Here is a 23,710-nt window from a genome sequence, read left to right on the forward strand (position 1 = left end):
CGATGACATTCTGGATTTTTGTGTGTGTCTGGTTGTTGTTATAAATTAACTAAATCAGTCTAAGTGTGAAAAAAAGAACGTTATTAATTTCAGCAGATATTGGCTTAGGATTTTCTAGGTGCAAAGCAAGGTGTTAGCAGTTGTGGGGCACTGAGGTGACATAAGACTCAGACCCTGCCCTCAACCCATCAGCCTTATTGACTTAAGTGGGGGTGATTTTAAACCTCCTAGTTCTTCAAATAGGTGGTTCTGAGATACCAAACAATTCTCTTAATCTATGTGGGCTCCAATCTCTTCTGAGAAGAGTATGTGTTCAACTCTGAGGTGGAAAAGAAGAACAGCAGAACTTGTCACTCAAGCTGTGGTTTAGAAACATCACCCAGTAACTTTACTTGAAGCTTCAACTGAGACAGTTCAGAGTTTTGGCTAAATTTGGGGGAGGCATTTCTTTTTATTATCACAAAGTTATTACCCTTAAGTGAAGCTTTCATTTTTCTATAATTATGGAAAGAACAGGGTGACCATTGCTAAATTTATGCTATGGAATTCATTTATTTTACCTTTTTCATGACAAACTATCAAAATCAAGTTGATGGAATCATGAAACATATTTAAATGTATTTTTAAAAATCTTGTCATTGCAAATATTTGGTAGGAGCTGATCCATTAGGTCTGCTGACCATACTCTGGGAGAAGGGCTCTCGTTCTAGGCTATTTTTATTCCCATAGAGCTTATCTTGGGAGTGCTCGGCATATGGTAGGCACTCAATGAGTTGTAGCCAACTTTATAATCAATTAACTGTGGTCTAGATTGGCTTATTTTTAAATTGTCTAAAACTTTCTGAAAACAAAACCTCCTCATCTCAATTTACTAATGACTTACTGAGCATGGCAACATGGCAAGGCATCAGAATTCCAACTGTAACAAACTGATACCTCCAAAGAGTTGTAGCATTGCTAATCCAAAACGTATTTGCCACATGGTACTTTGAAAAGTCTGCTTTGGACCAGATTATTTAGCCAAAGAAAGACTTAGAATAGGCAATAAACGCTATGTGGGGCACCATAACTGTTGCTAAAAGTGATTGTAAATTCGTACCTGGTAAGTTTGGGCAGAGTGGTTGTTCAAGCATTAGTATTCTGTAACGAATGGACAAGCAGGCTAACTTTAGATAACACAAGTCAAAGTTATTTTTGGGAGTAAGGAAATGTTGGTACCCTTTTGCCAATACCCATTGAATGAGGGAGACTATAATAAAGGAAAGTTTTAGATAAATATCAGAAATTTCAGTGGGCAGAAAAATTAAATGCTGAACTATTTATTTCTACAGGTTATAGTAACTATTCTGGAAATTTTTAAGACCAGATTGAATACTTGATTTTCCATAATAAGGACAGAGAGCACCTCAGTGATTCTCTTTTAATAACAGTGTAGTTCTCTGCACTCAATCAATATTTGGCGATATCTATTCCCAACTGGCAGTCAGTCTGGTTTGTGTATTCCCCCATTTTATTATATCTTTACTAACACTAATTAGTGGAGGACAAAGAGGCAGTACAATATTTGAAATGAGAGTGATATTAAAGCATTTGACCATCAGTGCAGCTTTTCATATATACAGCCATAAAGTTGAAAAATACTATTCTCAAAATAAACCAAATTACATATCATAAAATTGCTTACCAGTTCATTGAACCATTCGTACACTTTCCTAACTGCTTATTAATTTTAAAAAAGTTATTCCCTTTTGTTTGATGTGTCTGCCAGAAGTTGACATAGGGAGCCGCCGTAAACTTTTCCAATGACTTTCCCCATTAAATTGAAAGTCATTAAGTCTCAAGTTTCTGGCACCTTGTCCTAACCAGAGCAGAACTGTGTGAGGTGCCTCTTTCTCATGGCCAAGTAGCACTTTGATATCAGCTCTTCCCACATGAGGTGAGTCATCAGAGTACCCACCTCAGACATAATCACTCCTGAGGAGCACCTGGGTACCCCACATAGCCCTACAGCCACCTCTGCTTCTGCCTTGGTCTGCCCAGCAGTTGCCTTTCACTCCAGTGTCACCTCTTCTAAACAATATCATTGGATGACTCAGTGTTTCAATAAAAATATAATTCATAGGTACAAGTCAGTATCAACGCAGTTCAATATTTTAACAACCAGTACAACTATGTTGGGTATTTACCAGTTGAACATCAGCCTTTCCAGACATTCTGCTGATAAAGAATAGAGAAAAATCAAACATTGGATCCTAAAAACTAGTAAACAGAGATTAATACATACTTCTGAAAACCTTAGAAATGAGACCTAATCCAGCACAGGAGAACCACAGACATGAATGCAGAGAATGAGAGAGGCTTTGTACAAAGTCATCAGGAGCAAAGTTGCATCTCCTTCCCCCATTCCAGCTCTTTATTCAGGCCATGAGGACTCTAACTGGCTTTAAGAGGAATGCTTTGAGCCAGAATCTGTCGGCTGCCTTTCTAAGTAGAGCAGTTGGGGTGGGGAAAGAAGGTAGATAGTCCAGAAAGCTAACAAACAGCAAGAAACTGGTGGGATTCTTTCTCTTTTATCTGACACTGTGTCTGGTGACAAGAGAAAACCAAGAGTGTGGAACTTGCTAGATAAGGACCCCAACATCCTTTAGATTGCCAACACGAGCATCATTCTTTTTGTTGCCAGCGTCCTATTTACATTAAATATCCACCACTTTCAAAACAATCCCATACATCATGCAGACTCCAAAGGCAATGTTTGTGCTGCTGGTCCTAAAGTTGCTTAAAGAAAAAAGCAGTTTCTGTTGCCCTAGATAGGCAGCGCTTTAGGCTACAGTTTGAGAAATTAAATGTTCACAGCCTTTGGCGCTTCCAGTTCCATTTGGAAAAGGACACAGACCTGGCATTTGGAAAGCACTTGCTCTCCATTAAACTTACCGAACCTTGACAAACCCGAAGGGCCAAGAATTAGTCTGCCACTGGCCAAGGCTGGGCTTTCCAAAACCGATAACAGCAATGAAAACAATAGCACTGCCATTTATAATCTTCAATGGGATTTTGTCAAATTTTAACCCACATTGATCTCACAATCTGAAAAGAATTTCAAGCTTTGTTTTATAGGAAAAGAAAAAATGTTTGAGCACAATCTCTTTTTCTGCTGCTTCATGCTCAGAATTGCCCTCTTAGCCACAGAACAAAATGTGAATATGTCTCCATCTCACCTTCACTTTGTGCTAGGGGAAGTTTACTAAGGTGACATTCAAGGACCGGGGAAGACATGGGAGGAGGAGTGAGTGGTCATTAGGTCAGAAGTGTTCCACCAGCCAAATGTCAAGTTCTCTAAACTGTTAACAAAATGAAGTTAACACCAGCCCAGTCCCTTTGGCCCTGACAGCATCTAACCTCCATTCTTTGGCACAAACCACAAAATTTAGTAGGGCAGGAATTTTCCCATTTTTTGGCCTAAGATACAAGTCAAGTCACGATGCACAACACATTTGATCTGCTTTACTAATGTGTGGCATCATCTGGTTTGTACAATTCCCTATTTGGAAACAGAAAATGGGACTTAAGATAGCTCGGAAACCAAGAATAGAATTTTTCACTTCTAGCCCTGTATTTTCACTACTAATTGACACAACTCACACTGGATTACAATCAAAATCATGACCCATTTGTTAAGTGTCAAAATTTCACTCCCCACCTCCAACATTTATAATATTAAGTACATTTACAAACCTCTCTAAGTGAATCAACCCCCACTATAAAGCTTGCAAGGCAAGATAAATAATGAGTCTCTACTATGGGCAAAGAATGAAGGCAGGCTGCAGAGGTGAAATGAAAGTCAGATATACTCTAACCCTGAGTAAGCCTTTCAACTTCTAACACTAATCAAGGTTACTCAAGAACTTTCTAAGCATGAGGTTGATACATTCCCTCTGTGTTCTGTATTTCAAGATGGAAGACGGAGTAAGAGAGAAACAGTCAAGAGGAGATAGATGAAGGGAAAAAGGTGAATGATCACACACTAAATAATAATTTAATATACACCTAAAAAAGCAGACAAATCCTACCTCATAGATGCCAATTCTGCAAGCAAGGCTGCCAATCATGTGCCCCAGTCATCCACAAATAATATCCTTGGAGTGGAAATCCCAGCTGTATACATTTTACTTTCCCTACAAAGTGCTTCATTTTTTCCAAACATTTTCCTTCTTCCATGTGGTTGCCCAGACCAATTCGTGTGCTTATTGGCATGTTATGAAACATGGAAACAATTAGAAACCACATTCTAGGGCACTAGAATGACTTGCTACAGAATCAATGGACTACGCAAAACTTGAGAGGATTTGGCAATAAGGATGGAAACTGTGGGGAAAAAAACCCCACTAACAGTATTTCATATTACACAGTACATTCTACAACAGCTTTAAACTGATCTGTGTGTTTCAGGCAGCAGTCATGCTTTCCCTTCAGAATCTCCAGCTTCTATCATTGTTTTTAGTTTTAGTTTTTGTCGTTGTTTTGAGATGGAGTTTCACTCTTGTTGCCCAGGCTAGAGTACAATGGTGCAATCTTGGCCCACCACAACGTCTGCCTCCCAGGTTCAAGTGATTCTCCTGCTTCAGCCTCCAGAGTAGCTGGGATTCCAGGCGTGTGACACTATGCCTGGCCAATTTTGTATTTTTAGTAGAGATGGGGTTTCTCCATGTTGGTCAGGTTGGTCTCAAACTCCTGACCTCAGGTGATCTGCCCCCCCTTGGCCTCCCAAAATGCTGATATTACAGGCGTGAGCCACTGCACCTGGTCCATTGTTTTTTTATTTCTTTATATACCCTAATGAAACTCATATGAAATATTCAACTTATACTTTTCCTTCAGGGTTGATAGCTGAACGTATATAACAGGCAAAAAGTCCTCTCAGTTAAGTCTGGAATTCTTTAAAGGCCACATTTGAAGGGAAGTAATAACATTTGAAAATCAAAGAACTCTTGTTTTCAAATAATCAACTTAAGTCCTAAGTCATACTTCACACTTACAAGGGTTTCTTTAGCCATGCAAATACTAAGAATGATCAGTGCTCAAAACAGGTGCTAGTGAAACTTCTAACACCTGCTAAGGAACCCAGCAGCCTTTTGTCTCAGTGAGCTGTTCTAACCCACCAAAGGTATTAATACAAGCGCTGTTGATAAACCTCAGACCTGAGTGACAACTTAAGAACGAGCCAGTTAGGCACGGGATGGCTCAAGCCTGTAATCCAAACACTTTGGGGGGCCAAGGTGGAAGGACTGCTTCAGGCCAGGAGTTTGAGACCAGCCTAGGCAAAAAAGTGAGAGTCTGTCTCTACAGAAGAATTAAAAATTAGCTGGGGGTGGTGCTGTGCACCTGTAGTCCCTGCTGTTCAGGCAGAATTGCTTGAGTCCAGAAATTTTAGATTACAATGAGCTATGATCACACCACTGCAAGGACAACAGAGTAAGACTCTATCTCTAAAAGAAAAACAAAAACAAGTGAACCAGGCTGTGGCAAAACAGAAAGCTTGAAAAGAGAGATGGGCTCTAAGGCAGGAGAATTCTCTAGCACCATAAAATAACCAAAAAAGAAGAGAGGGAATATAAAAGTGAACCATAAGGAAACGTATCTTCAGTGGCACTTATCACTACATGTAACCCATGTCTATATCACTTATGATTTTCATGTTGTGTTATTGTCAATGCAGCAGCCAGAATGTTCTATTTTGGTCTGTTCCCTGGCTGATCTCTACTCTGGAGATCCTGTTCTAGGGGAAAGCAAGTGGAAAAGAATCCAGTGGTCTGAGCTCCACTCTCCTCTTGACTAAAATGCATGGGTGTGCCCCACTGGGAAACGTGGGCACAATTAACCATATTCAGTGACATGGAGAGGTTGGTCAGGATTCATCGTCAACCACAGAGAAACAAACTTTTCATTTGGGAACAAAGAGTGAATTATTTGGAGGCTATCTATTGGGGAAACTGAAGTTGTCACTGTAAAGCCCCCAACTGCTTTACCAAACAATACCGTTTGAGAATCACTGAGTCACTTGGCCAGATCCTTTATCTCAGTCGATACCCACAATAACCCTTCCACATAATCCAAAAAAGGAAAAATGAGAATTTGAGGAGTCAAGTAAACTTGCTCATTGTCACACAGCTAGGGGCAGGAGTTGGTATTTGAACTCAGACATCTGACTGCAAAGTGCCCTACTTGGAACTGCCCCGTAGCTGTCCTCTCTCATGGTGGTATCCCCATGCGGTCTTGTGTAATATCAAGCTATCTTCTCTTTCCTTTTCTCCTCTCTTCCTTGCTGCAAATCTATGGTCAGGGGCAGTCTAGCACACTTCTAATTCACAGAAGCATTTACAACACACACACATATTTTCTTCATGTACCATGAGAATGAATATTATTTTAAGAACCTGAGTCTTAATCTAAATAATGACATTTCAAGCTTCAGCTCTTGGAGAGGTAATTTGTTTACAGTACCTGGACCACCTCCCTTTATGAGGAAGACTGGTGCCACTTCCCATCATAGGGCCAGGCTAGTTCCAATGTCTGCTTTGAAGTTGGCTGCTGGGAATTGAGAATTCACTGAGTCCCAAGGTCAGCCCACAGAACCCACCATGTTCCTAAAGTCTGGAGCTATAGATTTCACTAACAGCTCACCCCTATTTATAACACTGTTTTTATAGTGAAAGCCAATTCAAGCTCTTGTTTGGGAATCCAGGAATGCCTTTTCCCCTTTCTTCCTGCTACTTTAGGTAAAAGAGCAACTGGATAGGGAAAGGGTGAGATCGGAATGATGGGAGGGAGGCAGATGGAAAAGCAGATGAGATAATAGGAAGCTCCATTGCTTTGTTAAATCTCTCCAGGACATTTGGTCAGTTAGTCCCAGGTGTTCTAGACTGGAGAACAAAGGACTTTTGGGCCTTGGGGGCCAGGGCTCATACGTATTGTCAGATTGATGGCGGCTGAGACTACCCAACCACCTATTGGCTTATGCAGGTCATCACAAATCTGGGTACAGGCTGAACCACCACAGAATAAAAATCACAAGACAGCATTTTAATTGGCCTCCTTAGGCCATTTAACAAAGGAGAAAGCTAACTTCCAAGAGCAAAGAGTAATTAATGAAGGGAGCAAACAGAGGTTCATTTAGTAACTTCCAAATAAGTTCCTCTGGCTGAGGGGGGTTGCGGGAGAAGGTAGCCTGCAACAGAAAGATAAACTGTAGGTATTTAAGTCACAATGCCTTCGCCAAGAACTGCTCATTACCATCAGATGTTGCAGTGGCAGTGGGGCCAGTTAGAACTAACTTTATTATTAGAAGCAATTAGGGAGAAAAGGGGCAGAATTTCATTTGGTTATTTCAAAACAAGTTTCTGTGCACAGTTTAATGAAGGCCTGCAGTGTCAAGATAAAATGTGTGTTTTACTGAAAACAGCTTTTGCAAATGACTGCTTGTTACCAGCAGTTATCTCCAGGCAGAACAGACTGGGTAGGTTGGATTTACATGCATGCCGTAATATAATAGTTCAGCTGTCTCAGCTTCACAGAAGTGTCAACAGGCAGTATGGCTTGATGGTGAAGCACGTGTGTTCTGGAGCCAGACGGTCTGTCTTCAATTCCTATCCCTGACCTTGGTAACTGGATGACCTTGGGCAAAGCTTCTGTAATTTTCTGGGCCCCAGTGTACTCATATGGAAACTGGAGGTCATAGTAGTGTTTCTTGAAAAGGGCTGTTTTGAAATATCAATGCACCTAATATGTTAGACATTATTATAGTTATTAACCATTATATCCAAGATCGCTTGGAGGGGGAGCTGCTTTTAAAGAAACTGCTTGCTACATAGGAGTTACCTTAAGTACAAATCGGTAACAGATCCATTTACATCTTTTGAATGGGGTTTGCATGTAAAGTATGACAGATATTTGTCTTCAGCGTCATTTTTATCTTAATTCCCATTTTAGACAATATTTCAACATCTCTATACAATTCAGAGGTTTTGAAAAGATATAATTGCTTTTCAATTTTGCTAAACCAACCATTTATCACTGCTTTTGATTTCCCACCTTTGAGGTTACAGTTGTGGCTTTTTAGTATTTTTCTGTCTGAGCTTTTCCCTTATAAATCTCTTGGACAGCTTTTAAATTGTCCCTCAAATACACACCTAGGCTTAGAGAAACCGCCATGTGTTGAGCTTAGAAGAACATTTACAGAACCTCAACTCTCACACAGTAAATGGGGAATCAGGATCTCTTCCTTATAAATATCCTTTTTGAGACTACTATAACCACAGTAAAAGAGACCTCTCATTTGTGGTTTACAAATTCTGTCTTGAATGTCCCCATTCTTCAATGAAAGTATCTGCTATCTTCAATGAAGTTTCAGAGATCCCTTCATTAATTTCTCAAGGTTAAAGGTTGATTTTCTTCAGATGCTACAATATGTACACATGTCCTCAGGGATACGGTACACTGCTTACCCAGTATTTTTTAGTCCTTCAAACCAATAGCATTTAACTAATGTGCCATGCACCATAATATTGGATCCATATGATGAATAAAACTCTTTTCTTGGACCTTACCAAGCAATGACTCCATTATTAAAATCTACTCATTTTGGAGAAGTTTAAACTAGCAAAACGCCCTCTATGCATTTATGTGTTTTCTCAGCCGTGTATTCAGCCACATCATTTTTCCAGCTGCCCTGACTTAATTTATACTAATGTGAATAATTTAAGCAAGAGCCTCTTTCACAGAATTTAAGTCTTACGTTGCAGATTATAAGAAAGAAAAAGTTGAAAATAGTGGAAGTACATATTGGTGGGATTCTCCCCAAAGCCCGTGCGTTCTTGTTCAGTGGTGTTTTTGAAAGAGGTTCAAGTTAATATTTATTTTATCTAATCAAGTTGTCTATTCCCATGAATATTCCTTTTTTTTTTCCTTTTAGCAACCACACACATCATAACATAGGAGAATTTCTTTTTTGAAAAGACCCAGAGGAGTTTTAAAGAATGGTTTAATTAGAGTTGTTGATGCCCATTCATAATTAATATCTGTTAGAAAGTTAAGCCTTAGGGAAAGGTTAGATTCTGAACAGAATAAAATAGGCAACATAGGGACTCTGAGGGAAAAGTTTTAAAATGAAAGAGGTGGATACTTATTCTTACCCTTGATCTTTCTTCTAGTTTTGTCATCATGACAACTGTGGCACTCCGTTGTTCCCATATCATTCTCCAAAAGTCCCCAAATGTTTCAGGGAGAGATCCCTGTGTTGCAATATAGGCATTTTGTTTCCTATAGCCATCTATGTAGTTGGCATTCACATAGTCACTTCCTGGGATCCCTGGAAAACAAGGAGTGTTATTCAACCAGGTGAGCACATCACAAGAGGAAATAGCCTGGGACATGACCTAATGGCAGTGTTATCTTATTGTTCCACCTTACACTAGAGGAGTCGCAATATATTGAAGGTCGGGTTTTAAGCAAGATTTAAAAAAAAGGTCCTATTAGAACCATCACGTAAAAAAAATGTATTGAAAAAAAGTGTCAGGTCTTCATAATATGACAAAGAATAAATACAATAGATGGTCCATAGAACGACTTTTCTTTCACTGGTTGTTGGTTTTCTCTGTTGCACTGGCAAAGAAATAGTTTGCAAAGAACAATAAACAATCTGGTAACATTCCTCACCCATGTGCTTCCCAGACAAAAACTAGATAAAAGAATGCCTGAGTCTGAAAATACAAAATAGGGTGGAACACACCATAATAGTGAAAAATTCTTTGTAGATTTAGTTAACAGGAAACTTATATATAAAGTCCTTTAATATTTACAACAACTCTGCAGTAAGTCCTGTCATGAGTCCTGTCAGGAGAAAACTGAGGTGCAAAGAAGTTAAAGAAACTTGAGCAAGCTGCTCAAACTGGTGGAGTCAGGTTTAATCATAGGCTACTCGTATGTGTCTTGACCTCTGTAAAGTATTGCTTCTCATTTAAAACTCATGATTTGTTGTAAGCAGCACATGAACTTCTTGGATTACGAAAACTGCCTCCTAAATGGATGTCGAACTTCTACTTTTTTCCTCTCCAGTTTGTTCTCTATCTAACATGAGAGCAATTTAAAAAAATTTATTTCAGACACTGTAACTTCTTCAAACCCAACAATGGCTTCCCCTTATACTTCAAATAAAATCCAAACTCTGAACATCACTTACAAAGCTCTGCCACTTCCCAGACTCATCTCATTCCACTCACCTGCTTGCCTTTAAAACTCTAGACACTGGCCTGCTTCAATGATTGGAAAACATTTATTTCCCCCCTTAGTGCAATCCACATCCTAGAATATACTCTGTCTCCTTCCCATCATAAAACACCCAGCCTCCATCCCAGAAGGCCTGCCCTGGAGTATCCTGAGACATCAGAACTCCCTTGACAGCCCTTTTATACTACTGATTACAGGATGTAATTATATATTTACTTGTTTGTTAATTTACTTATTGCCTGTTTTGACCACGTCTCTTTTATTCACCTTTGCTACCCTAGTGACAAAAAAAGAGTAAATAATTTGCCCCAGTTCCAACATCTAATCAGTAGCAGAAATGTAATTTAATGTAGATATTATGATTTAAACCCTAGTTTTCCATCAGCACATGCCTTTAAGAAAGATAGAGGCAAATTTGAGCTTCTTCCAAGTAGAGTAGCCACAGTGATTAAGGGAATCAAAGCTACTCCATATGAGAAAGAATGTATATTATAGCCTAGCAAAGGAAAGGGTAGGAATTGGGATGAGAGCTGCCTGTGAGAAGAAGAGAGGTTTAGATTTACTCTGTTGAGTTCCAAGTTTTAAATTCTGAAAGATGTAACTACAGAAACAATAAAGCATTTTCAAGTGGTCAGAATCAAAAAGGGAGTTAAGTTTCCCTGGAAGGTCATGAGCTGGTTATCGGTAGGGGGGAATAAGCACTTTAGAGGAATATCAGCATGATATGGGAGGTACACTAGAACTTGTGCATGATCCCTTCTACCCTGGGAAATATGAGTCTTGGAATCATAGGGTAACCATTTTTTTCCTTATAATGAAACATATGTTCCCAAGCTAAAATTGTTATATTTCACTGATTGCCACTTGCAATGACTTTGACTGCTTTTCTGATTCCAGTTGTAAAGTTGATCCTCTCAAGAAAGGTAATAAAAGTCAGATGGAAACTACTGCACTCTGAGATGAACACATGGATATGAAATACCACCAGCACTAGCTGAAAAGCCTTTTGAGCAAAACTTGAAATGCACGGTTGGTTGTAACATTATTCATCTATTACAGCTACTCAAGAAGCAGTTGGGGTTTTGGCAGCCCTTTGTTGATAAAGATCCTATTCCTCCCCAACACCAGATTACTGTAGATTCAAATGACGGGTTAAATAAAATTCTCAGGTTACAAACACTGGGACGTACACACATCTTACATATCCATAGGATTTGGTTCTGAGCCAAGAATGAATCCATCTAACAGGAAAAACCCACTTCCTAAATTTTAATTTAGCAGTTAGCAACATTAAAGAATTGATTAAAAGGATTCTGGCTAAGGGCCTCACTCAGCTGCCAATATACAGAAAACTTTTTTCCAAGAAAAATCAGAATGGAGAAATCTGGGCTAAATGACTTAGAAGATTCATCAACTGGGCCCTGCACCACATCCCCCCTTATCAAGGAAAGCAAATGTGTCTGAACAATGCATCTGAGGATGGAGAAGATGCACACGAGAATCATTCCTAAAGATGGAATCAGACCCATCCAATTCTCTTTGTGAAAAAATGTTAATCAGTTAATATGTAATGAATTGGGTTTTTTTTGCATACTGCTCAATTTTGAATAATAAATTCTTTTTTGTTTTACAAGAAGGGGGTAGGCTGCTACTGAATAATGATTGCACTTCCCAGGATAAGAATACAAAAATGTTGCCTTAAGACCACTAGGCACCAGGAATCAATACTATCACTAAATGCTTTAAGAATTTAGGAATTGGGCAAAGTGTAGTAGTTCATGCCTGTAATCCCCACACTTTGAGAGGCTGAGGCAGAAGGATCACTTGAGCCCAGGAGTTTGAGCCAGCCTGAGCAACATGGTGAGACCCTGTCTCTTCAAAAAATAAAAATAAAAAATTAGGCTGGCGTGGTGGCTCATGTCTATAATTCCAACACTTTGGGGAGGCTGAGGCAGGAAGATTTCTTGAGAACAGGACATGACAAGCCTGGGCAACATGGTAAAGAGACCCTGTCTCTACAAAAAACTAAAAACTTGGCTGGATGTGGTGATGCATGCCTGTAGTCCCAGCTACCTGGGAGCCTGAGGTGGGAGGATCATTTGAGTCCAGGAAGTCAAGGCTGCAGTGAGCCATGACTGCACCACCACACTTCAGCCTGGGCGACAGAGCAAGATACTCTGTCTCAATAAACGAGAAAGAATGAATATTTTGAAAAAGAGGTAATTGAAAACAAAATCAAATACCTGGTAGAGCAAATTATCAAGCCAATATTTTATATCCTGAAAATAATGCTGAGGTTCCTCTTATATTTTGATACCTATTTGTAAGAAGGTAGTACATGGAATGAAAGTCTCCTTCTGGCAAATCTCTTTACCCACTCTGGTGAAAAGACATTTCAGGTAAGTTCTCTCCCACAGGTCCTCTGCAATGTGGAGATATGAGAGATGGCTATGTTCTCCAGAAGCTCTAAGATATAATGAGTACTGTATTTATACAACCCAATATAACACACTGTGCAGAAAGATGAAAGAGAAAAAATTTTAGAAAGGATGGTGGCTTGTCCTAAAAATATTAACCCCAGATTGGAAGCTAAAGTTAATCAGCAGTCCATTTCAAGTAGATGAGACTCTGGTTTTTAATGTGACATATTTAGAAAGACTTTTCAACCAACACTGTGAAAATAAACAATACGCTTCTTTCCAAATGTTTTGGTGCCATGAAATGCTTCTTCAGTAGTTCTTGATTAGGATGTTTCTGCTGGGAGGCCGGATCTAACATTCACTTTTTGGGGGTGACTTTCTCTAAGGAGTGCGTATTTGTTTATTTAATTTTCAATTCCCTGCCTTTTCCAAAAAATGATTTGCTTCTGCTAATGCAACATTAATCACAGAGCACTTCTAATCCAAGAGAAGTGTGTGAGAATTAATTTAATTCCTTTGTGGTTACGAAGGATGGAAATATAACTTGAAATGTAGTACTGGAAAAAAAAAAGAAAAAGAAATGTAGTACTGAAAGAGTATAGAATTATTACAAATTAGGTGATTGCTTTTCATTCTTGGAGTCACGGAGACCTTCCTCCAATACTAGAATAACAGTGTTTGATTTGCTTTTTGGGTTTTCTGTTTGTGTTTTGTTTGGGGAATGAGTTTTTAAAACAACAGGAACATGCAAAGATGTTTGCCTTCTGCTCGTCATAGGCAAAATCTTAGAACACACTGGCCCTGCTGCAGGAACTCTCGGAGTCAGTTGGTCTTAGTGTCTTTGTTCAAGAACAGCTTACCTCTAAGACTGGTTCTTTCCTAGGAGTCCATGGCTCTACTGCATTTATAAAACGGAGTGGGTTTTCATGATTTCTCATGCATTGTTTCATGCACATTCTCTAGTTAATAACAGTGATGTCAATAGTTCTAACACCGTAAAAAAGTGTTTAGTCTTCTAATCTTACACACGAGAAACCTAAGGCTAGACCCTCTAACTTCACATTACACCAATATGCTCCATTCCTGTGTTAAAGTGTATTTCCTCAGTTAACGAACTGTTCTTTCTTGTGGAATTTAAAAATATTACTTACATGCTTTATACTGGGTCTCTGTGTTCTGGACTAACTAGACCTGGCTGTAAATGCAAGCCTGTAAAAGTGACAGAGGTTGTGATGAGGGGAATGATTGGTAGAGCTGTGCTTCTGTTGTTCTTCATGTACAACAAGCCATAGCATACAGCTATTTGAACAGAATCAGGCAAGTTTTAGGCTCTCATTTTATTTGCTGTTGATTGCTAGTTATGGTTTTCAGTGGAAAAATGAGCCTGGATATAGACTTTGAATAATGGGGTCATGTGGATTTTTTAAAACCACCAAGAAGAAAAACAAAAAAACAACAACAAAAAAAACAAGCACCCAACTTGCTATGGATTTGATTTTTGGGGTCAGAAGATAATTTGATTTGAAAAGATGTCTCTTGTCTCTTGTTGAAGCAGTGTTTATAACGATGAGGGGTTTATGATAAAGCCTTAAGCCTTGACATTAAGTGAAAAAGCAGGATGCAAAATAGCACATGAATTATTTTGTGAAATCAAGTAATCCTAAGGGGAATGTTCGCAGTTTTGCATCACATTACACTGTAGGTAAAGTCGTGTGTGCATTTTAAAGTCTTGGGACGATACCAAGCACTTGCTAAGAATTTAGAGAAACTGACCAGGAAACCTGGACTCCTGCCTAGGGCTGCTGGTAGTTTACTCTGTGATCTTTGGCCAGTTACTCAACTTGTCCAGACCTGTAATTGTTTATTTGCTAAACAAGATGTGTTGGACAAATTGATGCCCTCCAGTCCTTTTGAGTTCTAAAATAAGGTGTCTCTCTGTGCTATTCTCAACCTTCTTGGACTCAGAAATCTCTGTGAAGTTATTTTAAGATAAATAGAGGCTTTGTGTCTCTCAGATTAGGTAGGAACGCACTCTGATGCTCTTTCAAGCTGATTCCTATTGCTTCTACCTTTGATGTGCTGAGATGAGATTTTTCAGTGAGGCTGCTGCTTCACATCTTGATTGGAACCTGATGGGGCAAAAAATAAACAAAAAACAAGAGGAAGTAGTGGCACTAGGTGGTCTGTCCATAGAAAGAAGCTCTCCTTGGACTTTAGGGGGTGAGAATAACTAACAGGCAGCCTCGGAGGGAAGGCAGAATCCCACCGTGGCTTCAGTGGATGCTGCTGCACTACAGAGATGGAGATGAATGTTCAGCTGAGCGTCTTACTCTGCTCCAACTCACAAGTTGGCTTCAAATCCCAGGTACTTTTATTTTCTTTAAGTTCTACAAATCCCTAATGAAGTAACGACTGTGTCAAAAAGAAATTGCTTTTTGGCAAACAAGTTTGTTCTTTGTTGTAAGACAGAAGTACTCAAGATCCAATAGAGCACAAAATCTACCTTTTATTTGATAAATAATGTCCCCTCCTGTACTCCAACACACAAACAAAAAAGCATAACAACACTATATTGCTGGTTAAGACCTAGATTGAAATTTTTACAACTAATAATGTGGCAAAAATGTTTACTTTGCCATCTCCAGCAAAACTAGAAAACAGAAAATAGAAAAACAAAATCTAATAAAAATTTACAAGTAAATTGATTAAATTCTAAAGGACACAGGCCTTTCCCCCCACCCTTCGCCTGTATAATGACAACCACACATGGCTGCATCAGACCTGGTGACATGAAAGATTCTTTTTGCAACACACCAAATAAAGCAAACATTTATTGCAAAGACACAGTCTATTACTTGCCAAGGTATCCCCTGATACAGCTGCAGTTTTTCCATGTTTCTATAAAACATACAAAATTTTTTTATAAAGCATGCCTGTTCTGTGGGCATCGTAGCTCAATCCCACAGTGAGCTAATGGAGAAACAGATGATATTCAGAGTATGTGAACCCAACCAGAAACTCCTCATTAACGTATGTCTTCCTCTACTTGATTTTCCATACCCTCACACTGCTGAGGAGGCTGGGTTTTGAGAATGGAGGCAGGAAAGTAGATGGGTGATTGAACCATCTGTGAATACATTGCAAGATCAGCAACATGAGTTGGGGAATTATCAGCACCTGTGATAGAGGGGCATGCTTTTTGGTTAGACAGCAACTTGCCTTAAAATACAGTAGACCTTAGGCCACTGAAGCTTAACTTTTCAGCCACATCATGGAGTTGTGGTCCAATTACCTTTATAGTAATAAGGAGGCAATTACTATAGAGGTTCATCAAGCAATTAAGTAGTCAACAATCAAGCATGAGACGTGACTACAGAAGCTCTATGTGTAGGAAACACTCCGACGCTCAGTCTCATCATCATTAATATGATATCATGATCAAAAAGTCCTGGAACCAACACCTCTGTGAGAATTAAATGAATCAATATATCTGAAATTTCCAAAATGTCATATGAATTTTAGTTGTTATTATGATTGATGTAAAAATGGAAAAAAGCCTGCTTATTCTTAAATACCCTACTGATAAAAAGTAATTCCAAATCTGGAAGGCCCCTTTCTAGCTTCTCCATTTAAAAAAATTATCAGACAGGATAAAAATAATTCTTTTACAATTTCCCAGTAATCTACTACCTGTATCTATATTCTAACAACAGAACCATAAATGATGTAGGTCTAGAGAAATGGAGGGTAGATTCATTAGAGTAAGCTGCATAGATGTACAATAAAAATTAAAAAAAAAAAAAAAACTCCAATGAACTAAAGACAATAGAGATAAAAATAAACTCACTCCCAGAGCTTTCTGATTTTACTCTTCGATTGGCTTTCTGAGAACAAGAGTAAAGTAAAAAACAACACAGCCAGCCAGTCCTTAACAATGCTTTTTCTCTTTTCCGGGTGAGAAACATCAGCAGGTATAGTCTAAGGTAGGAGCTAGAGAGTAAGAGATAAAACAGCACTTGCTTGGCTACATGTAAGAGAAAGATGCCATTTACACAGCTGTAATTAGATAGCTCTTAGAAAGACTGCAAGCATTCTGTGAAACTGTTCCAGGTTTCCCAGGCTAAGTGCTATCTAGCTTTCTATTTAAAACAAATTAAGCTATAAAAACTTCTCTATTCACTGCTCCTCAAAAAAAAAAAAAAAAAAAAAAAAAAAAAAGAAAAAGAAATGCTTTTATGTATTTTTTTAAAAAAGTACCCTGAAATAAAATGATTAAACTTCATCACAGTTGTAAACAACTAACTTGAAAACAGAAAAAGTGAAAATGCTACAGAAACCATGCCATCAGCCTAAATCAATGATTGATGTTCTGAAGAGTGTGAGAAAAATGAACTCAACCAATAATTGGATGGGATTTTTTGTTTTTAAAAATGAGTTTTTTAAGGGATGGGGTATACATTCTAATAAATTTCCTTTAGTACCTTAAATAGAATTTCAAGAGCAAGATAAAACATGAGGTGCCAATAAACTATTCACTAGTGACAGGGAAAGAGGGGGAGAGAAATCCAGAGGGAGAAAAAGAGATCATATTTATTGAGGTAATATGGGGAGGAGCACACAGCAGCTATCAAAGGACTTCCTTATTGGGTGAAATAACTGTAATTGTTTTGATGTTAGAACTTCAAATGGAACATTTATATTCACTATAACTAACATTCCATTAGAAAATGTTGGATAGATTGTATTAATATATTTTCCTAGGTTTATTTGGTTTTGTTTTACTTATTGAAAATACATCCAGTTGCCAGATAGGCCCCTGCCCAAAAAAAATAAAAGGAAAAGATATTTTACAGCATGGGTACAATGTGAAATTAGAGAATATGCTAACATGTGCTGACAGCTGTTTTAAATGAATTGCTGTAGACTTATCCACAGAACACTCTGCAGAAGACAGGCTAAGGCACAACTGAAACACAGAGCACTAGTGTGGTGGCAAATGGTGGATAACATTACAGAAGGAATAGCAGTAGTTTCTTGTCTTTATTTATGTATTTTTCACTGGATTTATCTTATGGGCGGTGATTCCATGTTAACAGCTTTCTCATCTTAAAGGTAAAATTGCCCATCTCACAAATAATCAAGTTATTGTAACATCATCTATATTATTTATGCTTGGATTTTTTTGAATTGTTCCTGTTTTGCAAATCAAACAGCAGATGATATATATTTGAATTTCCATTTAAAAGAATAGATTCTTGCCCCTGTTGAAATTTGTAATGCTATTATGGGTCTGGTTTCCATTTATCAAGCACCAGTGTTTTCTTTTGCATCACAGAAAACTTCAAATATATGCAGTTTTCTCATTTGGATATTATTAATTTTTCCATAGATCACACACCAAAGAAATTTCATCTGCAGTTAAAAGGGCCTATCTGTAGCAGTAATAAAATGCATAACACTAAAGATAATCTTAACAATTCCCAATATTTACTATGCATTTTCTTGGTGCCAGGCACTCTTCCAGGTGCTTTACATATGTTAGTTTATTTAATCCTCCTAGTAATTGTAAGAAGTAGGTACTATTAATAATCCCATTATACAGATGAGGAAACCAAGGCTCAGCAACTTGTCCAAGCAAGCTTTGCAGAAGCAAGCAGACCTTACGATGCGTTATTAGGAAAGAGGTTCTTGAGCAGCATATAGGCCCTCCTAAGAAGGTACTTATTAAAGAGATGAAGTGAATAAATATATTTATGTTTTGAAACTTTAAATATATGACCTTTTCTATAAGAAAAAATTAATGCACTGCTCTGATCAGAATGTGTTCCCATAAATTCATATGTTAAACTTAATCAGCAATGTGATAGTACTGAGAGGTGGGGACTTAGGAAATGCTTAAGTTGTCAGGGCAGAGCCCTCATGGGTGGGATTAGGATCCTTATAAAAAAGCTTGAAAGATTAAGTTTGCCCTTTTTCTATCTTTTTGGCAATGTAAGGACACAGCATTCTTTCCCTCCGGGGATGCGGCAAAACAGGGCACCATCTCGGAAGCAGACAGACCGGGCCCTCACCAGAAAGCGAGCCTGCTGACACCTTGATCTTAGACTTCCCAGACTCTAGAACTATGAGGAATAAATTTCTATGGTTTATAAATTACCCAGTTTGTAGTATTTTGTTACAGCAGCACCAATGGACTAAGACATGGATCCCTATTTTACTAAGCTTTTTAAAAAAAAATCAGAATAATAAGCACTAGTGTTAAAGAATGCATACTACATACTAGGTTTATTCTTCATCACTTCTAACCCTCTCATGGATAAAACAATTTAAATCTGTTATGGTGAAAGTCACATACTAGGCAATAATCCTATTTAGAATAAGCCCACTAGCTTTTTTTATTTTTTTCTTTCTTGAAGAAGATAATCTTATATTGTCTAAGATTTTTTTGCCTACTTATATTATCTTTTGATCTCAGGATTTAGAATCAATGTTCAGAATTTTGGAGATGGCAAAAATGGTCTTACACATCCTTGTTTTATAAGAAAACAACGAAAGACACTAAGTCATAGGTTCTTCCTAAACTGGAGAATGGACTTGCAAAGAGACTGTGTATCCATGAACTTTCTGAAATTAGCATACAAATAAAGTATGTAAGTGCTCTATGTGTTCAAGTGCGGTTTAAAATGTTCATGAAATTGTCAGAAGGATCCAGCTTCCCCAAAGAGTTAACGTTAACTGCATTAAGTGAAAAGCTTAAGGTCACATTGTTGTTTAAGCCGAAATTTAGTTTTCAGTTTTCTGTCTCTTTATTCAGAATTATTCCCAAAATACCTTAAAAAGTGAGATTAAACAAACAAACAAACAAAAAAACACACCTGAAAATCATTTCTATGTCATTCTTTGGAAAAATTCATCTTGACTGGAGTCTATGAACACAACTGAAGACCTCTAGTTCTAAGATTTCTATCATGTGTTTCAAAATGTGTATTTCAAAATTCTTACACAATCTTCCCAGCCAAAAAGGTATCAGTTTTGAATTAGGTTTGATGTACATAGGCGGGGTTATAATGATTTCAAAAGCCACTCTGGGTCTGCATGGACTAATGGGAAGAACAGCTGCCTTGAGACTGACATATATTAGTATTTTGAATTTGTCACTTATTAGCTATTGATCACACTTAAGTTTGCTGACTTTTTAAATGCTTCCATTTCCTCATCTGTAAATTCAGATCATGACAACTAGCTTTTGGGGTTGGGCCTCCATAACATGGTGCTTGACATGTAATCGATAACCAGATAATCATATCTATTATAATGTCTTGTCTTTGTTGCTGAATTGAAAAGCAGTATTTTAATTTTGCTTTATATTTAGACTTGGCTAACACTTTTCTAAAAATCCATGTCAATATGGCTTTTAAAACAAAATGCTAATTATAACCCTACTAATGGAAACAGTACTGGCAGCAGTGAAGATTAATTATACTTTAGAACAACAACCTCTTTTTTATACAGGACTGCAATAATTAATTTTTGCTAATTACAAGGCATTATAATAACCTGCCACTAATTGATACTCCTTGGTTAATAAGAAATTAAAGATACATAAAACAATATTTGAGGTAAGCAGATCACCTGTATTATCATTAGGTTTACAGGTACTTGACATTTGTTCTGCAATCTTATGACTCTAATCCATTTGAATGATGCATTTGATGATTCCCATATTGTGTCCCTATCTCAGGTTAGTCATGTCATAAAATAGGAAATGAGAGAGGAAATAGGAAATGAAGTTCTAAAACCTAATATTTGTGTTATCCATAAGGCTAACGCCAAAAGATAAAATAGATTTTTAGGCAAAAAGATAACATTAAGCTTTTCCACCCATGCTAAGTAACTTAAGACACTGTCACATCCTGCATCAGTAGGAAAGTATTATGAGTGATGTGGGCAAGTGGAAGCCCCAGATCAGGAATCAGAAGAGCTGGATTCTAGTGAGTTATATTATTTATATACTGTGTGACTCTGGGCCAATCCTGTCTGAGCTTCAGTTTTCTCATCTATAAATGTGAATACCTATATATCTAGCAAAATGCTTATACTGCTGCTTCATTAGACTCTTGTGTACAGCAAATAAAACAACAGATAAGGATACTTAGAGATAACTCTTAGAAGTCAGAAATGAAAGAGATTACCGCTGAGAAAACTGATATTCAAAGAAGTCAGGGTTACCTAGGTGGTTAGTGACCCAACCTCAGATTTCCTTGTTCTACATCTTGTGGTTTGTCCATTTTCTTTTGCTAATAAAAATATACTTTCTGGGGCTGGACGCGGTGGCTCACGCCTGTAATCCCAGCACTTTGGGAGGCTGAGGCGGGAGGATCACGAGGTCAGTAGATTGAGACCACGGTGAAACTCCATCTCTACTAAAAATACAAAAAATTAGCCGGGCACAGTGGTGGGTGCCTGTAGTCCCAGCTACTCGGGAGGCTGAGGCAGGGGAATGGCGTGAACCCAGGAGGCGGAGCTTGCAGTGAACCCAGATCGCGCCACTGCACTCCAGCCTGGGCAACAGAGCAAGGTTCTCTCTCTCTAAAAAAAAAAAAAAAAAATATATATATATATATTTCAATTCAACAACAAAGACTATATATACATACATATATATAGAGTTCACTCTGTGAACAACTTTGGATTCTACAAGTTTAAGCATATATTATGCATTCTGCTTATGCATATCCAAGTTATTAGCTTCCATTTGGTCTTTATTTGAAAATATTTACTTTTTTTTCCCCAGATGGGGTCTGGTTCTGTCACCCAAGCTGGAGTGCAGTGGGACGATCTTAGCTCACTGCAGCTTCCACCTCCCAGGCTCAAGGAACCCTCCCACCTCAGCCTCCTGAGCAGCTGGGACCATAGGCACACACCATCACACTAGCTAGTTTTTTGTAGAAAATATTTATCTTAACTCATTAAAATAAACCCTATTGCCCTCTTCTTCAGGAATTACTATTTTCTCTTAAGAACTGCTTAAACATAGAGGGGATGCCAATGGTAATTGGATTTGTCAAAAATTCAATTCTGTTTCCATACTGCTTACCCTATAATTAAACAATTGAAACCATTTTGTAATTAGGGCTCTTTTGTATTTATTCTGCATTTTTCCTAGCCTAAATAAAATGACTGTAATTTGGAAAGATGTCACCAAGAACCACTATTTTCAAAAAGTTCAGTAAGCACATTAGTGCCCACACACAATTCCTGATTCTTTTAATTTTACCCCGTTATTCTCTCAGTGGAAGTAGGGTATACACTTGCTCTATTAAACAAATATAAAGAAAACATCGATCACTGTGGCCACTTCCAGTTTTTGTTGTTCTAATGTCTGTCAGATCACTTTGCAAAATAATGTAAGGAGTAAGTAGCACCACTGAGAATAGAACAAAAACACCCAAATTAAAACTCTCAACCAAAGTCACTTAAGTTAGTAACATTGGTTGGAACGCAAAACAAGCACATTAAGTTTTATAAATTGTGCATGAAATCACTTAATATTTCAATATACTAAAAGCTGGCCCTGTATTATCAAAGCTGTCTTTAGAGGAGAAGCCTCAATTAGTGCTTCTGTCGTTCCAGTTGCCAGTATTTTCTCTTCTGTGTTTAAGATACAGGATGATTGACTGCCCTCATGAATACCTGCTCGTTAGCACTTAGTTTAAGATAAAATGCTGTTCACGGTTGTAATTTAGATGAAAGCTCTCTATAGCTCATAAACTTCAATTAAATGCTTCTAACCTTTTGCATAACACTTAACATTGAAAGACGTTTGGTTTTTAGGTCAGCTCTAGATTTAGGATGTATTTGTGAACACAGCGCTATAAAAAGGCAGGTTTTCGTGTGACTCAAGTGCTTTTGCTTTTATAATATAAAACCAGCATAGGAATGAAATGTGCTTAGTTTCCAACCATCAGAATAAAGATACAAGGAGGTATATTTTTTATCCCTCAACAAACTTTACTGTTAAGATGTGGAAAATAACAGGTTAAGAAAAATAATGACAAAGTGAGTAAAAGTATAGGGAAGTGGTAGTTATTGAATGACCTAATTCTTAGTGGAAACAATGCTACAATACAGCAAAAGCAGACTGGCAAGTTCCCCAGGCAAGATCATGCCAAATAGATTCTCAACTTACACTCCTTTATTTTATTTCAATAATTTACCTTGTTTTTGCTAATGGAAAAAGGATTTCTCTCTGCTATTTGTGACTTGGTTTAGTTTTTCATTTATTATGGAGATGATTTAAGAGACTTGAGACCCCCCACAAAAACTCTATATTTTTTCACATTTTAAAATGGAAAACATAGAGATAAATGTAAGGTAATCATTCATATATATTAATTACAGTTTTTAAACAGAATTTGAAAAGAAGTAATTACCCACTTGACATTACTATGCCTGATCTAGTATTGGTAAAATTTTAATAAATTTAAATCATTGTTTTCAGTGTGGAAAAAAGCTAACTCTTGAACACCTAGTATTTTTGGGTGCCTAAAAAAGGGATTATAGTATTTTCCACCATCCAAAGTAAATTTATTATGAAAATTCTACAAAATATATCTATGCAAAACAATGCCATGTTGAGGTAAGGAGGGCCACAGGTATAGGATTGTTCAAATGTTGAAAGATAGTTTTTCTTCCCAAAAAACTGAAAACAAATGTATGAATAGCATATGGTGCTTCCTGAGTAGGCTTTCAAGCAGTTTCACTTTCATATAAATTTTGGACATAGAGGAAGCAGGTAGGAGATGTGGTCAGAGTTAAAAAATAAAGCGGTGGTCATCAGAGATTTCGGAAGCAGAAAAAAGGGAAAGGTACTCGAACAACTACAGATGAACATCTTTCAACTGTAAAGTCCTTAAAATAACTGGGTCTGAAGCTAGTATAATTTATTTGTTTTCTACAATATCTTCAAGAAAGTAAACAGTGAACCTTCAAGTATGAAGAGGCCATAA

General features: G+C 37.7%; 1 protein-coding gene across 31 annotated transcripts in view; it reads right to left on the bottom strand.

Annotated features, from left to right (window-relative positions):
* PTPRD (protein tyrosine phosphatase receptor type D) overlaps positions 1-23,710 on the bottom strand; it is a 2,332,079-nt gene that overhangs the window by 64,533 nt on the left and 2,243,836 nt on the right. For all 31 annotated transcript variants that reach the window (XM_073021577.1, XM_073021575.1, XM_073021576.1 and 28 more), the window contains one exon: positions 9,189-9,364. In XM_073021577.1, the coding sequence (XP_072877678.1) occupies positions 9,189-9,364 (176 nt within the window). The remainder of the gene's footprint in view (positions 1-9,188; positions 9,365-23,710) is intronic.

Source organism: Chlorocebus sabaeus, chromosome 12 (assembly GCF_047675955.1).
Source record: "Chlorocebus sabaeus isolate Y175 chromosome 12, mChlSab1.0.hap1, whole genome shotgun sequence".
NCBI lineage: Eukaryota > Metazoa > Chordata > Mammalia > Primates > Cercopithecidae > Chlorocebus > Chlorocebus sabaeus.